This window comes from Manacus candei, unplaced genomic scaffold (assembly GCF_025592945.1).
Source record: "Manacus candei isolate 608988 ecotype Guabito, Panama unplaced genomic scaffold, ASM2559294v1 h1tg000074l, whole genome shotgun sequence".
Taxonomy (NCBI): Eukaryota; Metazoa; Chordata; class Aves; order Passeriformes; family Pipridae; genus Manacus; species Manacus candei.
In genome coordinates, this window is record NW_026138122.1 from 186,635 (window position 1) to 204,595 (window position 17,961).

The following is a 17,961-nucleotide window of genomic DNA, read 5'->3' on the forward strand; positions in this document are numbered from 1 at the left end:
GGACAGAGTGAGTGATGGTGGCTGCAGACTCTGCTTTCGCTGACCACAGTCACTGTCTCAAAAGGTTTGCTGTTTGCCGGGACCCTCAGTCTGGGATGCCCTTAGACCATCCCCTCCTGTCAGCCGTGTGGGCACCAGTGACACAGCCAAAGGAGTGTCTCATGTGTGACCACATCGCTCTGGAGTCTAGCACAGGTGGTGTTTCCTTATATTCTTGCTGGTGAAGGAGTACATTTATCTTGTGGACTGACAGGTTCTATCAGACATAAAGAGAAATAAGGCTATATATAAATATGTATATGTATGTATATATATGTGTGTGTGTATATATAGAGAGAGAGGAAAGAAATTATATATGTATATATATAAATGGTGTTTCATATACTGGGTTTCTGATACGTGATTAGAGTGTAGAATCAGAAGCTGCTATGTGGTTCTAACAACATCAGACTTGGACATTTTATTTTCAGTTTGCACAACCCTCACCAAACCTTAACAAAAATCTGTAACATGTGGATGTTTCTGCATATTTCACAGTTCCAAACACACTGACTAAGCTACTCTATTCACAAGAATTGCTTATGCGTTCCCTACGTCCAGAGAAAAGACATGATCAAATAAATTAAACTAAGAATCCTTTACAATAAATAAAACAAACCATATGTTGGTTTTCTGTTTGGCTGGTTGGTTGTTTTTTTTTCTCCCAGAGAAGTGATTCCTTAATTCTGAGCAAATTCCTTAATTCTGAGCAAATCTCTTATGCTCTTTGTCAGAAATTTATTTGTTCTAAAATGTAAGGGCCGGAAATAAGCTATTAAATGTTAAAATCAGTGTATTTGAAGCACAAATAGCTTGCCTGTCATATCATCATATTTGCTAGCTGATTGGACATAAAACTTCAGCCTCTTGACTTCACTACCTTGTTACATAGTTTTCTTTACTTTCAGTTCTGATAAGGCTTATTATTTACAAATCTCACTTTTGCTAGCAGAACAAGAGAAGCTCCTGTGATAGCAAGAAGTGTAAATGCTAAAATATTATATGAGTTCAGCAGTTATGTCTGCCTGTGCTAAATTTCTCTACCTTTTTGTTAAATATTTACTAGTGCTGACAATAATGATTTTGGTAAAATAAAGATATATTACTTGATGTGGTCTCTGTAGGGTTGTCTTTTTTCCCCACAGAGGATGGATGAATTTAAATTGGAGCATTTTCTTCTTGTACCCATGTGAAAAGTGGGTATATATTCGATATATAAATATTAATATGTAAATTTTTTTTAAATTGTGTAGTCTAATGTGTTCTATATTATATCTTTTATCTGAAAAGGTATAATCTCTTAATCTGGATAAATAAAGAAATAAATAAAACGCTGAAAGACATACCAGCTATCTTACTGCATAACTTGGAACTGAGCCAGAACTTTGTGTTAGCTTTCCATATAGAGCTTTTGCTTCTCTGAGTCAAGGGCAGTTGTTGGTGCTTTTAACTAACAAGTCTGTACTTGATTTATTTCTAGTGTGATCAGAACAGCTGTCGTAAAGAATTTTTTTTTCAGGAAGTAAAGCTACTATGAAGCAAAAAAGAAAACATACTAGGTACCTCCCTATACTTTTTTGTAGTGTAGGTACAAAAAGTTGAATTTGTCTTTTGTTTTCCATCGCAGACAAAGAGTGCACAAATGTGATCTAACATTCTCCTTATCTCTTCAGTTGTGAGATTTTTTTTTGGGGAAAAAAAAGGTATTCTATTTAAATGAAGATCAGGATTTGCTTTTTTTTCAGACATCACCAACTTGGAGAGGTAAAAAAGCTACAAATTTGAAACTTCTCTTGCCTACGAAGCTGATACTTCATGAGCCACTTCATTTCATGAGCCAATACATTATCTCTCAATTTCCAAATACTGATGTGGACAAGCAAAGGGCTACATATGTCATTTATCTGGACTTCTTTAAAACCTTTGACATGGTCCCCCACAATATCCTTCTTGCTAAGTTGGAGAGAGATGGATTTGATTGGTAGACTGTTAGATGGGTAAGAAATTGATGGCATCCAGAGGGTAGTGGTCAACAGCTCAGAGTCCCAATGGATATCAGCACAGGCTGGGGGAAGGAGGGATTGAGAGCAGCCCTGCCAGGAAGGAGTTGGAGATGCTGGTGGATGAGAGGCTGGATGTGAGCTAGCTGTGTGCACTTGCAGCCCAGAAAGCCAGTTGTATCCTGGGCTGCATCAAAAGCAGCATGGCCAGCAGGGTGAGGGAGGGGCCTTTTTACTCTGCTTTGGTGAGACCCCACCTGGAACACTCTCGGGTCCAGCTCTGAGGTCCTCAGCACAGGAAGGACATTGACCTGTTGGAGCAAGTCCAGAGGAGATCACCAAGCTGATTAAAGGGATGGAGCACCTCTCCTGTGAGGACAGGCTGAGAGAATTGGGATTGTCCAGCCTGCAGAAGAGAAGGCTCCCAGGTGACCTAAATGCAGCCTTCAAGTACCTGAAAGGATCCTACAGGAAAGCTGGAGAGGGACTTTTTACAAGGGCATGTAGTTATAAGACAAGGGGGAATGGCTTCAAACTGAGAGTATATTTAGATTAGATATTAGGAAGAAATTCTTTACCATGAGGGTGGTGAGGCACTGCAACAGGTTGCCCAGAGAAGTTGTGGATGTCCCATCCCTGGAAGTGCTCACAGTCAGGTTGGATGGGGTTTTGAGCAACCTGGTCTAATGAAAGGTGTCTCTGCCCATGGCAGACACAGTCAGATGATCTCTAAGGTACCTCCCAATCCAAACCAGTCTTTGATTCTGTGATATCATTCATCTCTCCGGCCTGTTCAGGTCCCTCTGGATAAAAGTGTAATGACTGTTCCCCCAGCCTGGTGTCACGTTCAAACCTGCTCTCCATCATCTTCTTTATGTTCTTGATAAAGGTGCTCAATGCAACAGGTCCCAGCAGAGACTCCTGTAGTACTCCTCCTATTATGGGCCTCCAGGTGGAGTTCAAGTGTGACCCACTAACCCCTACCTGCTGTGCTCAACCATCTAACCAGTTTTTTACCCATATAGTTGTCCACCCATGCTGGACCATAACGTTCTGGTTTGGGTACATGCGTATTGTGGGAGACCAAATCACAAACCTTGCTGAAGTCAAGGTTCCACTGGTGTCCCCTCCTACACAGATTTATCCATTTGCCATGGAAAGCAATCAGGTTGGTCAGGCATCACTGACTGCTGGCAAATCCATTGCTGGCTCCTCCTCATCGTCTTCTCCTCCCTGTGCCCAGAAATGTTCCAAGAGGCCTTGCACTATGACCTTTACAAAGACCAAAGCAAGGCTGAGTTTGTGGAAGATGGGACCTATCATTAAGGGCTTTGGCTCATTCATTTTGAAGGTGGCAAACACCTTCAAAGGTTTCACACTGCTTCCCTCTTCCCTATTGTCTTGTATATCTGGGACTTGAAAAATCTCTAAAGTATCTTGGGTATGTTTTCTAAATCATGTTTTTAGGAGCAATTAGAAATATTTCAAAGCTTTTGTATCTAATTGCTCACTCTTTCTCCAACCATAAAAGGTCATGTTATGCTTTTTTTGGTCACTTGAGTTGTTTCTATTGTTTCTCCTTGAGAAGGTCAAATCCTCCTGATCATAAATACATTCATGTTAACAATGTGGGAAAGAGATGTAAAATAAGAGTAGGAGAAATTAGAAGAAGTTTTAGAAGGACTTCACTGCTGGTCTACAGGACAACAGGATGGTTTATTACACCTTTCACCAAAATACAAATAAATCAGGGCCTAGAATGAAAAATTTAACTACTCTTTTCTTGCCTTCATGGCTTAATGAATGTATCTGGATGTGTTTCAGGTTGTCAAAAGAGATTGTCAAAAGCTGAGATCAAGGACCCAGTCTGACGAGCAGAGACGTGGACAGCATACATCTATATACACAAAATCCAAAGGCATAGCCTCCTTTTTTGTCCCAACCTACTCTAGCTGTCTGATGTAATAACATTCAAAGAAACAAGCATTCCAGACACTAGCAACAGAGAAACACCCGGGCCTGTAAATGCTTTCCAAACTAGCAACAAGAAGTGAACATAAAGGACAAAACCCCCTATGTTTCAGAGGAAGGAGACTGCTCACCAGAACCCCTTATGTCTTTTCATAAAGGCAGAGATGTTGAGTTTAGAAGGCAAACCCTATGGCAAATCATCTTCTCCCAGTGTAGCATCAGAAATCCTGAGGTGGAGCTTTGTGTGCTCTAAAACAGTACGAGGATGGGGTAGCAAAACTCTCTAGTCTAATGTTGTGGTAAGACACTGGAGGTCTCACCTCTGAGTCCAGAGGAGAGCAACGAAGGGTTTGGAGCACAAGTCTCATGAGGAGCAGCTGAGGGAGCTGGGGTTGCTTAGCCTGGAGAAAGGGAGGTTTGGGGGGTACCTTTCACTCACTGCAACTACGTGAAAGGAGGTGGGGATGGGCCTCTTCTCCCAGGCAATTAGCGACAGCCTCAAGCTGTGCCAGGGCAGTCTGAGTTCGGACATTAAGAGGAATTTCTTCACAGAAAGGGTGGCCAGACTGCGGAACGGGCTGCCCGGGCAGGCGGCGCCCGAGCAGGGAGCGGACGCGGCCCTGAGGGCGCGGCCGCCAGGGGGCAGCGCGGCGCCGCCCGCCCGGGCGCTGCCGCGGCCCCGCCCCCGCCCGCCCCCGCGAGCGGCCGGGGCGGAAGCGCGGGCAGCGCCGGTGCCGCGCGGAGCGGGCGGGCGGGCGGCGGGGATGGCGGACGGGGCGCGCTCGCTGCGCGGCGGCGGGGGCAGCCCGGCCTCCAGCCCGGTGCTGGGCGGGCGGGGCCGCGCCGCGGCGGGGGGCAGCAGCCCGCCGGGCCACGGGTTCCGCAGGGTTACCCTGACCAAGCCCACCTTCTGCCACTACTGCACCGACTTCATCTGGGGGCTGGCCGGCTACCAGTGCGAGGGTAAGGGGCTGTCGGAGCGCCGCGGGGGTCGGGCAGGACCGGCTGGGGACGCGTCCGGGGCCAGGTGTGGGGGGGGAGGAAAAAGAAATGACTAAAAATACTGCTAATGAAAACTCTTAATAGCAATGACTAACAACAAACTGTATAACGCTAAAATATACTAACAAAGCATGATAATTAAAACCAATCCAAAAATGTAATACTAAAATGCAGGGCTGAAATATAATATCGAAATATGTTAGTAAAATATGGTGCTAAAATACTATCCAAAATATAATAATGAAAACAATACATTCTACGAAAAATTTTCTAACAGTAGTAATAAAAATTTTAATAGTAATAGTAGTAAATCGCAGAAATCAAGTCCAGAAACAACAATACTGAAAATTCTACTCCTGTTAGCAAGTGATGAGAATTAGTTCTGACAATGGTAAGTCTAGCAATAATAATTTTTATAATTATAATAAATAACTACAACCCTGGTAATGATGATAATAAAAGTTCTAACAACAATAATAATAAAAAGTCGGAGGTGTGGCACTGCTCACTCCTTTGTGGTGACCTCGGGTGTTTGCCATGGTCCAGCAGTGCCACGGCCCATCCTGGGGGTGGACCCACTGTGAGCCACCAGCCACCTCAGCAGTTCACAGTGGATCCATCCCAGGCATGCCCCTAGCTGCAGAAATGCCTGATGGCATGGAGGAGCTGAGACCAGTGTGGAGTTTGAACCTTTTAAACCTCGTCTGACGCCAGGGAGGGGAGAAGGAATCACTAGCTCTCCTTGTCCGCCTGCATGACCTCAGCTGAGGTTCTTGAAGGTGACGAAATCGTGGCTCGTTCTGATGCAGCGAAATCAAGTGGTGTCATAGGGACAAGAGGGGATCTCTGTGTCCCTCTTTAAAGAAAAACAAAAAACCAAACCAAACCAACCAAACAAAAAAAGACCCAAACAAAACCAAAACGGCACCCTCATGTGTTCATGAGCCTATGCAGCCCAGCCAGCTTGGGTTGCAGCTCCAAAACCACATCTGAAAGAGTGGGGTTGTACAAGAGCCTCATTGTTTGGGTGGGTATCACACAAGGCTGTAGGTGTAGAACAAGTACCTTGCAGTTCTTGATATATCTCCTGCCTTTGTCATTGCTGTGGGTAAAGAGGGTGCGCAGTTAAGTTGCGTGGAAGTAGTTTCTGTGTGGTGCAAAGCAAGTCCTGGAAGAATGGTTTAATATTCGCTTAAAACTTTTCCAAGGGATGTGTTGTTCTGACTGCATAGCAGAAAGTCACTGCTTACCCTAATTAACCAAAAAGCCCCAAACTCAAGTGAAAATTTCTTACATTGGGGAAATGCACAAAGCCGGTCTTCTGTGGTCTCTTATTCTATCACTGACTTTAAAAAAAATGGAGTTAAAAAAGTGGGCATTCAGGTGTCACTTTTGTCACTTGAAGAACCGAATGGTTTTGGTAATGGTAACAGATAGAAAAATGTGAAAGTCATTTGCCCAGGATGTCTCACTTTTTTTTCCATTCACGCATTATATACTAAAAGGTGGTGCACAGCTGCAAATTGAGTTTACGGGTTTTTTCCTAGTTTGAAAACTGCACTGATAGTTTGTATCTTAGAATTGTTCTTCCCCTTTGACTTTTCAGGCAGAATTCTGGACAAGGATCACTAGCATCACTGTCTAATGACCATGTGTTGATGAGGCACTTCCAAGTTGCACTGTTGATATAAGTATTTTAAGCCCTCGTCTGAAAACTCCACCCCAAACAAGTCACCTGTGTGAGGAAATACTCTTAGTTTTCATTAGCTGTAACATTCCTTGCTCAGAGCACGTGAGAAAACCCTATAATGCCACCTGGCACATCAGTGTTTCCTTTGGGTGAAGAACCGACTCATTTGTCTGTTTTCACCCAGCTATTCTTAGTGTTATGTTTGTCCTTCAAACAACTTACTTCTAAACAACAACTTTAAAAAATACCTGGTGGGTCATTTGCTCAAGGTGGCTGCTTTTGACAAGTTACTTAATAAGTGCTAATATGATTTCTTGAATGATTTTAAGTAAATTCTGTTTAATGGTTACCTCCTTGTCATGTTTACCGGAACCAATGGAGTTTGATCATTACTCTTTAGAAAGTGATTAAAGGGTGATCTCTCAGAGTGCTATGCTGCTAAAAAAAAATTAAATAACTCACCCAGCTATTAGCAAAGAAGACATTTGCTATAGACTTGAAAAACTCAGTAGACAATTGCTATCTCCTTTTTCTTCTCCACAGAGAGTTTAGGGTTGGAAGTGTAATTGCATCTGAACTGATGTTTGGATTCCCTTTGATAAACCATCCACAGGCTTCAAAATTAAGCCATTGAGGGGCCTTTTTCTCAGTGAATTTAAAATGGTTGCTGTTCTAAATCCTTGGGTTCAGATGTTCAGTCTCCTGATGCTGTTTATGTTGATGTTCACTTAAGTTGGTCGTCTTCAAAACAGAAAGTTTTCAAACTGTGAAGCAGACCAAGCATGCTGATGACGAGACTCCATCAGTTATAGAAAGGAGAAAAACAATCCACACACACAAAAACAAACAAACAAACAAAACCCCCAATCCCTCTTAGCTGTTATTATTTTGAGTATTTATGTGGCCTAAGTGACCTGGATTTGAGTTTTAATTGTGATTGACCCTTGGAAATGTGAATATATATGTGTGTGTGTGTGTGTGTGTGTGTGTGTGTGTGAGAATTACCAAGTCTGTGGAGTTTTTCAGTATATGTGTCAACTACTCAGCAGACTGGCATATGCCCACGTGGCTTACATAGCTGCGTAGCAGAAATACAAGTAAATAAAATGATTTCTCAGAACACTTCTGACGATGCAGGCCAAGATAAGTGGTCTTTTCTTCTTGTGAACTCGGAAAGATACGCAGAAGAGATGCTCTGATGCTCTCTGTGCAAGGCACAAAGTGTCCTGCATCTCACTTTTTTTTAGATATAAGATACTGCTTCCCTCTCCAGTTCAAGGCCAGAACCACTGTTGCCAGCACTTTGTAAGGGATTGAAGGTACTCCAGGGGACAATTGCAGCTCCCTTGCTAGATCAACAAGATGTTTTTACAAGTGAAATTTTACAGGGAAGGCAGTAGTTTTGCTGTGTGGATTATGTGTCCAGTTGGGTCTGAAGATTTTACAGTATTAAACTTCTGTGCACGTACTTATTGTAATATCAGCCAACTAGATTTGCATCTGTGGTTCATTTTCACACCCTCCTCTACCCCACAAATTTGTTTTCTGTAAACCCTCTGTAAATGACTACATTTCTTACCACGTTACTATTTGTAGCTGTGACTTCCTTTGTTAAGTGTGTGCACGTGTGAAAGAATAAGTGATGCTTGAATTGTAACATGAAAAATTGCTCTCTTATATTGCCTTTGCTTTCCAAAGTCAGGTCATTTCAGGTTAGAGTGGGTTTAATTTTCCTCAAACCTGGCAAGGAAAAGGCAGTGTAAGTGGCTAGGGTTTGTGCATGTGTGTGTGCATCTTAAAAATGAAAAATATTAAATATATGAAGTCTGTATAAGAAGTAAAGAGAGCTCTCATTGGTAGTTTGCAGAAGAACCAATTTCATACACTAAAAGATAGCTAGCAGATATTTAATTTGGAGTTTGGGTTTACTTTTAGCCATCAATAAAAGCACTTTTCACAGTTATTTTATTTTACATAAAACACTTAAAGAATAAAAAAGTAGGAAGAATTGTGAATCTGTACATTTTGAAGGCTGCAGATAGTTCCAGTACTATAGAACTTTCTAATGTGAAAATGTTTCTGTTTGGTTTATTTTAGCCAAAGGTAAAATGTAAGGGATTTAAGTAATAAGCAACTTTGTTTGCAAATTTAACAATTGTTTAAGCATTTTTATGTTCTTTGTATCTATATATATTTAATAAGGACATTTATGGGAAGCTGCTGTCATGAACTTTTCGGTATGTTTTGTGTCTTTTTCTACTAGGGAAATGTCATTTAAGCAGGTAGGGTACTTGTCTTGATATGAAAGCTCTAAGTCAAATAATACTTTGGGAAGCAGCATCCTTGTTTTCTGTTTTTGTATTTATTTTTTGAGGTTTTGGGCATTTTGAAATTATTTTTATTTTTAGGCTTTGTATTCAAAGCAGAACCTCCAAATATATTCCAAGATACATAAATCTTTGTTTCTCCTAATCTGATTTAGATGTTGGCTGGCAACAGTGCAGCTTTTCCAGAACGAAATGTAAATGGTGAATCTGAGTTATATTTGTGCCATAAATCTCTGATTTGGCAAGACAGACTTAAAGCTGCTGTGATTCGTACAGGCATGTCCCAGATATGGGCAAACCATGTTGTTCCTTGCTGGTGTAGGAGAGTCTGGAGATGTTCAGACAACATCTCTGCAGCGGTCTGCAGGTGCATATTCTGGGCATGTTTTGAGTGCAGTCTACTATATTTAAAGGCTGTTCTAAGAAATTAGATAGGGAAGGTGTGTTTTCGTTTAAGGCTGGGAGTCAGATGAACAGGGAGTTTGTTGAGATACGGAAATAGTAGCAGAGAATAAGGGGGCAAGGAGCAATCCCCTTGAACTCTCATCCTTTCTAGTTAGTTCTATTGTTGAGACAGACATCTGAAACATATTTGACCCTGCAGGTTTCATTCAGCTTTGTTTTGAAGGGAAGTGAGCAATGTATGAGATTCCCGCAAAAGTCTTAATGCTTGCAGTTCAAAAGGAAGACAAACTCTTTCCTTCTTGTGACGAGCTTGGCTTGCTTTTGAAGCATTTTCAACTAAATATAAAAGCTGCAAGCAGGTAAAACCATAGTAAAATATTGCTTCTATCCTCCAACCAGTTTGAATTTTCAAGATTTGCTGGCTTTATTCTGGTTTCCTTGTCAGTGGTGGGTCCTTTCCATGCAACAGTAAGATGATTGATGTTGAGATGCAGTTTGAGTTTGTGGTTGAGATGCTGTTGAGTGGATGTGACTTTGCTGCATTTAAAACGTAGATGAAGCCATATGACTCTGAATTCATCTTGGGAACAAACACAGACTGTCAAAAAAAAGAAAAGAAAACCTGAAACAAAAAAACACTCCCCAAAATAAAACCTAACACAGAAACTTGGCTCATTTCTGGTCAAGCTGAAATACATGTTGGGGAAAATGTTTGTAGCATTGACTGACACATTGAAAAATGCAACTTACTGGTCTGGATTTGAAGGATAATGCATTTTGTACAGAAGAGAATTTATGTTTTTCTTTTTCCTGCCTCCTCCTGACAGTGTATCAGAGGAAAATATCATTGTCACCATCAGTGATGCAGAGAAAAAGACAGGGAGCTTTGCGAGGATGCACACAGCTTCTGTAGCTGGAAGCTATAGTTTGTGTTGATAGCATTAGTCCGAATTTCAGTCCAGAAACTCAATTAGGCAGTAAATAACTTACTACAGAAAGTGCTAAAGCCAGTAATCCAATACCAAGCTTTGCACAGCACTTTCATGTATCGTCTGCTTTACTGCATCAGTCTGACTCGGCGATGAGTTCCAAAAGCACTAAAGGTGGTACTCATCGACCCCTCATGGTACAGACTGGCTGCTGATGGTGCTCTGCAGGTTTTCTTTCTAGATGATGTTTCATCAAATATTGCTTACACTTACTATGTTCAGGTGTTCCTCAGCCATTCTTAAGGCTGATAACCACTGGTTGTTTTAATCTTGCACAAAATTTTCAGTCTTCCTCTGGGAAGTTTCCCACGGACCATAGTTCTTGCAGTGCTGTGCTAAGGGTCTAAAAAGCTATTAATTCTCTCTTGCAGTTGTGTGGGAGATAAATGCCTGACTAGTTTTGTGATAAACAAAGAACATTAAACTCCAAGGGTTTCCGCATAAAACATTTTCTAAGTACTGTACTGAGCCACTTAACAGCATTTTCTGTAAAACTTGTGCAGCATTGCAGTCAGAAGTGGCTTCAGTACTTCATGGATGGAGAAGCACTTACCTGTTCCGATTTTCTGTGATGTTTATGTGTATTTGGTGTGTGCTGATGCACTCCCTGCTTCACATTTGCTTTCTTTTTGGAAACCAGTAACATCGTTCCTTGCTCCGAAGATGACCTGCATTCCTTCTTTATAGATGTAGAAGTTTGTATTAAAATAGGTTGTGGTGCATCTTGCTCAGCAATGCACATATCTGTGTGATTTCTCAGTTTATTGTTCAGCAGTTCTTTTCTGGTGGTGATGTTATTTTTATTTCGATGTTTTCCCAGTAATTTAAGTGTCCTGGGGTTTTCCATGTAAAATAAGCCCATTATGCAGTCACTTTGCATTGACAATTGCTTTATAACCCAGTCTGGGTCATTACCCAATTGTAATTGCAACCCAAGGTGGGGGCCTCCTGCTTCTACTGTCAGGAGAATGGCATACAAGGCATACAAGGTTTTTACTTTTTGCTCTCCTCTTGGCAGCTTGTAACAAATGTTTCTGTTTATTCCACCCACCACCAGACTTATTGTGAATTATTAGTCCAGGGATAAGGAATTTTGCTTTATTTTTTCCAGTGGGTTACCTCTGGGCAGGGTCACTTTGCTTGTTTGTCTGTTTTCTCCTTTTTCAGTACAAGGCCTTTATAACTTGTCAGTAAGTTACTTTGCTACTTCAGGATTCTCTTCCTGATTTTGGAGCTCTCTTTTCACGGGGAAGCTTTGAATTATCATTCAGTCGGGCTATCCCTGGGGGACCTTTGCTTTTTGGTTTTGTCAGTGTTTTCTTCCAGAGTTGTTTCTAACTCTGCATCTCAGTAGCTCCAACTGACTTTCTTCTGGGCTACTTGTTGCTCAATTAGGTCCATCCTGAGCTGGCTCACAAAAATCCCTTTGGCAAAACTGCTTTTGCAACATGTGTGGAAAACAGGTGACTAAGTTACCTGAACGTGTTTAACTTGACTCAGCTCCAGTGGGGAGAGAGTAGGTTGTATGTATAGCATATACACCTTTCTAAGGGATAAAATAATATGTGCTGATCAACTCCTGTTCTTTTTCGTTTGTTTTTTTCCCCCAGCGTTTTTACTTCATGGCACTTTTCAGTTTTGAGAGGAGCCTGTTAGGAAACACTCCCAAGCAGAGCACAAAAGCTAATGTGTGTATCACAGTGTGATAAAAAATGCATTGGAAGTGTACTTCTTTTGTTTTGTTTTGTTTTTTTTTAAGTGTGCTACCACAGTATTCTTCCTTTTAAACCATATTGTTGACTACTGTTGTCTCCCATGTGGGAGTTTGTTATTCAGTAGAGTACAGTCAACCTCTAATTTCACTTCCTGTTTTTATTTAAATATTTTTATTTGCTTGACTCTAGAAGAATGGGAGTGTGTACATGTGTTTGTGTATATATTCATATATATATATTCATATATATATATTCATATATATTTATGTGAAGAACACATGTATTTGAAACTTTTTTATATGTTTGCTTTTTACCCTGTTTAAAATTGAATTTACTTGGAAATATGTTTAGGATTATGAATGTAATATGCTGATATCACTCACTTACTTGGTTTCCTTTTAAATACCAGTTGTATGATATAATTGTCATGTCACTTACTGTTGTAAAAGTAATGTTATTTAAGATCTAAAGAAGCTAATAGTTAGAATAAACAATGCTGTATTTGAACCACAATTTAATCCATCTCAGGAGATTTATATACAGAACAGTGTTAGAGATATTCTGAATACTTGGCTAAACAGATTTTCTTGTAAGAAAATGAATTATTTGATCTTCAGGTGCTAAAATGGGAGCACTGTGTTGTTCTACAGGGTAGTATTCGATTACAGTGGCTAGAAAATTGGACATCCAGTTTAAGTGCAGGAATACTTTAAAAAATATCTCTGTTCCTCATTGCTTTTCTTTCTGCTGGGCAGATTGTGTCACTCTTTAGTGTCTTGGTTTGTCATACTGTAATTCAGTCTATCCTTTTTCTACAATACTTTCTCTACAGAGTGTGGAAATAATAACTGATAAACTTCGTTAGCCACTGAACATAGGAATACTCTACCATCCAGTTCCTTAAGTGCTTCAAACAAAAATACTTCCTCGGTGCTGAAATCATTACATGGCTGGGATCTTCTTTGCTTGGAATCTTCAAAAGAAGGCAGAAGAATACAAGGAAATTGCTAAGATTCCTCTCAGCATGAAGATGGCGTGAGGGAGGGATCTGAACTTAAAGTGAAAAGGCTAGTCCTATTTGAGACTGTGGATGCTTTCTTTCAGAATAAAAATTACCTTTTGTGAGATGACAGATTTTCTTCAGAATTTAGTTGGGGTGACAGAGTGAGTGTAAGTCATCATACATAAAAATTTTTATGGGAATCTGACTGGGACTAGCAGTCCTGGAATGTATCTGCTGTAGAAGGAAGCCCTCAGACTTGAAATAGAGATGTGGGCTGAGTAATGGCCTAGGCAAAACTGCTTTTTCACATTCAAGCTCTTCTCAAAACAGTGTGATAAGGAGTACTGGAAAAGCTGATTTCAAAATTTTTGCACATTCACAAATATTTAGATAACTTGGAACTGTCAAGACACTTTTGCAAGTTGATGCCCAAATTTTGGGTGGCCACAGATGCTGTTGGATGTGCCGGTGGCATAAGTGCCACACTGGAAGTTGTGCCTGGAAGGTGTGCACGTGAGCTGTGAGCGGTGTGCCTGCCCTCGCTGCTGGAGGGTTGTCACTGGAGGTAATAGCAGCCCTTCCAAAAAGTAGTCACAATTCTTTTGTCCTGAAGGGGGTTGAGACTTCCAGAAAATGGTGCTTGCAATTATGTTTGATGCCCTAACCCTCTGTCTGGATGCTGGGCAGACTTAACTCTGTAAACGGAAGGTGCTGAGTGAGAAACCAGACATGTGATCCAAAATGACGAGGTGTGGAAGATAATAGATGTAACCTTAAAAACAAAAACAAATTAAAAGATTCCTGCTTTGATTTCTGTGCCATTGACTTACATGCCTGTAGTTTCTTGTGTGAAGAAATTAATTAACAGCAGCTGAGACTTGTTAGATCTCACCAGATGAATCCTTTTTTCAAAAATAGGCCAGAGGAGGAGATAAAAATACTGTAATGTTAAAAATACACTTCAAACCAGCTAAATATTGTTGTGTCCATTCTGGTTTTGACCTCTCTTATTCTATTCCTATTATATTTTCTTTGCTCCAGAATAGCTCCAGTATGGCACGTGTGTGGAGATTTCTTGAAGCTATTGTATTCTTCATTCAAGCACTTTTTCTTCAAGAAGGGCAAAGAGATTATTTAAAAAATAAATCCATAAGATAATGGAGATATATTACACTTTTTCAGTGTAACTTTTTCACTTTTTCTTTTGCTCAGTGCAACTTTTTTCTTAAATCTGTTCTCATGGGAAGCCTCAAGAACCTTTCAACATGTGTTGGTAATTCATGTGTATAAATTAATAGCTGATGCTGTTGCATAGGAAATTAAGAGCAAGTGCTACAAGAACTTGCCCTGTCAGCCTGATCAGCTGAAAGGACCACACCAAACAACACTAAACCAAAATAAACAAGACCTTGATATAGTTTGGTCCCCTTTCAGAAAGATTTATAGTTTTTCAGGGATAGATTTTGAATTTCACTGTTTTGTGAGCAAAGCTATTATGCCTTGGAAGTACTGGTGTATTTGTCAATGGTTTATATAACCTGTCACTGCAGGCTTCTGTTCTCTGGATAGATGTAAATGCTCAGCATCTATGAATTTTGTCTGATCTTAATGATGTGAAAGGACTGTTCCTTTAATTCAAGATAAATATAGTCCTGAATCTCATCAGTGACTCAAGCCTAAGTGGTGGAACTAGAATCCTCACACTTTCTTAACAGGAGTCTTATTAAAATGCTTGAAGTGAATAAAATTAAGAATAGGCATAAAAAAAAAATCACAGAGATTAGCGCTTTCAATTTGCTAGCCTTTCTGGAAATAGTGCCTTGTGTGTTTTGTTTTCCTGGTTCACCACTCTGTGAATCATTTGCCTTTTGTTTCCTGACCATGTCAACAGCTTTGTAGTAACCAGATTGGAGAAAATACTGAATGTACTTACCCGGTTTGCACAGGACTGTTTCTTAGCTTTTTGCATTTTTTTTTCTCTCTTCTTTCCAGGATTGTTTTTTGTTTAGTCAAATACTATAGTTTTATACACTTCTCCGTGTGATGCAGCTTGGAAATGAAGCCCTATGGGAATGAGAAGTAGAGGTTGCTATGGCAACCGGGGTGTCTTGTTTTCTGGCTTGTTTTGTTTTGTGGTGATAGGAAGTGTTGAGATGCCTTAGATAATCCTGAAATTACCCACATTAAAAGTTGAAGAAAGCTTGTTTTAGGGTTATGTAGATTAATAATTTTACCTACATTTAATTGTATCTAACATTTCTTTAAAAATTGTAACAGTGCTGTGGAGGTATGTGTGTGTTATTGTAGCTAAGATTAGCAGTGTTTTTTGTTCTAGTACCTTCAGGATTTTTAAATATATTTTTATTGTTCTTTTTTCAATTTTTAGGAGGCAAGGTGGAAGAGGGATTGCAAACCTCCTGCTTACATCCTGTTTCCATCACTGAAATGGAAAGGGCTGGGTTTATGCGAAACACTGCCTGTGTCTCCTTAGTCCACTCAACATCTTATGCGTGTTTTGGAGGGAATTCTTGGTTTCCCCTCCTGCTAAGAGCACAGGGCAAACTCACTGGGCCTCTATGGGATACCTGTGTAGCATACATTGTGTGCCTGTGGTGATAGGCCCCATAGGTGAGGGCTATATTGCAGCTGGTCTGAATGCTCCAGTGTTGAGAATGTCTCCAAGTCTTTGAGTATTGTGAGAGTGTCCAGGCAACTGTGTCAATATCACATTTTTCTGACAAAATGCTGTCACAGCTTATGAAGTCCTACTGTGCATTAAGTTCGGCTGCAATCCACTCTGTTTATTTAAGTAACTCAAATTCTTCTTTTTTAAAGTAAGATGTGTTACTGTTATTTCCCTTTTATACATGGAGGCGTTTTGGCATGAGTATGTCTTAACATTGCAGAAGTATTAACAGGACTGGTTTTTCACTGGAGACATCTGTGTTCTTACTGAAGTATGACATTTACACGGTGGTGTGTGAATTTATGTGTGCTGTACTGGGTAACCAGTGATAGTGGTGAAGGAGGCCACATGTGTGAGGGCTGGAACCTTGCAGTGTTTAGGCACGATAACCTCATGAAGTCAGCAAGTCCAAGTGCAAAGTGCTGCACCTGGCCTGGGGCAATCCCAGACATGAGCAGAGAGTAGGAGAAGTCATCCTTTGAGAGCAGCTCTGTGGAGAAGGACTTGGGGGCTCTCGTGGGTGAAAAGCTGGACACAAGCCAGCAGTGTGCACTTGCACATTGCCAGAAACCAAGCACATCCTGGGCTGCTTCAAAAGCAGCGTGGCCAGCAGGTCAAGGGAGGTGATTCTTCCCCTCTACTCTATCCTTGTGAAACCCTCACCTGGAGTACTGTGTCCAAATCTGGGGTCCTGAGCACAGGAAAGACATGGACTTATTAAACCAGGTCTAGAGGAGGCCACGAAGGTGATCAGAGGGAGGGAGCATCTCTCCTATGAAGACAGGCTGAGAGCTGGGCTTTTCAGCCCAGAGAGGAGAAGGCTTAAGGGAGACATCATTACAACCTTCCAGTACCTTAAGAAGGGTTACAAAAAGGAGGGAGAGGGACCTTTTATGTGGGCAGATAGTCACAGCACAAGGGGCAATGGTTTTAAACTGGAAGAGAGCAGGTTTAGATTAGATGTTAGGAAGAATTTCTTTGCTCAGAGGATGGTGAAGCATTGGAACAGGTTGCCTAGAGAAGTTGTGGATGCCCCATCCCTGCAAGTGTTCAAGGCCAGGTTGGATGGGGCCCTGAGCAACCTGGTCTAGTGAATGGCAGGATGGATTGAACCTGGATGATCTTTTAAGGTCCCTTCCAGCTCTAACCATGATTTTATGATGAGTTTCAGTTGCAAGAACACTTGCATTAAGTGTCAAGTTGTTTTAGTGCATTTTCCTTTAAACTGAGGGCTGAATCAGTCTGCCTTGTGTTTTTTGTTGTGCTATTCTGTTCTGAATGCTGTAAGCTATAGCTCTTTGTTTTGACCAGTTGCTGTGAATCAGCTGGAGAGTGCTGATAAACAACTGACAAAGTTTCTCTTTGTAAAGCATCATCCTGAAACCAGTGACTTGGAGAAGCTGTTGCAGACAACTGCTGCAGGGAGCTGAGTACCATGACTTTAGCATGGCAAAGATGCTGGGGTGTGTGTGTCCTGCAATAGGTGGTTCTGTGGACCAGCTGGATCTTTCTTGTCACTCTTCTATTTTTAACCATTGCATGTTTCTCTGCCCCTGCTGTCTTGTTGCACTTACAGGTGCTGCAGAGCTGGCACATCTTTGTTCCAGCCACTTGTTCAGCTGATTGCATGGGTAATCTGCAGCAGAAGACAAAAGAGGCACCAGCTTAAGACAGAGCCAGAGGAAATTGCTGATCTTTAAATGGTCTTCAAGAGGCTTGTCTGTACTGGTATCTGGTACTTGATTTTCTTCTTACCCCCATGGCATCTTGATGATATTGAGTTGGGTGCCATTGGGGGACCTTTCCTCTCCCTTGAAGGTTGTTTAGGAGCCTTTCACTGCATGTGCAGTGAGTGTGATCAAAAGTTTTCTCTCAGCCTTCAAACTGTCTTGACCCTTTCTGGCTGTGTAAAGGCTGTAGTCTGAAAGACCTGGGAAGAAGTCATAGCTGTGTTACATGGTCTTGTATCTGGCTTGTACAGAAGAGCTACTGGAATGCTTAATGGTTTACCCTCAGATAGACAGATTTCTGTGGCTCAGAGACAATTTCTTTTCAGATTTCTGTCTTCAACATCATTGAATACTGGTGCTATCCCCTTAACACTGGGAGCTTGTGGTTTCTCCCCACTAGAAGG

At 41.1% G+C, this 17,961-nt stretch overlaps 1 protein-coding gene across 1 annotated transcript in view; it reads left to right on the forward strand.

Moving 5' to 3' along the window:
• The first annotated feature begins 4,774 nt into the window (after window positions 1-4,774).
• The window catches only part of DGKQ (diacylglycerol kinase theta), a 94,006-nt gene continuing 80,819 nt past the window's right edge, over window positions 4,775-17,961 (forward strand). Inside the window, exon 1 of the mRNA XM_051809089.1 lies at window positions 4,775-4,973. Within this exon, the coding sequence (XP_051665049.1) occupies window positions 4,775-4,973 (199 nt within the window). The remainder of the gene's footprint in view (window positions 4,974-17,961) is intronic.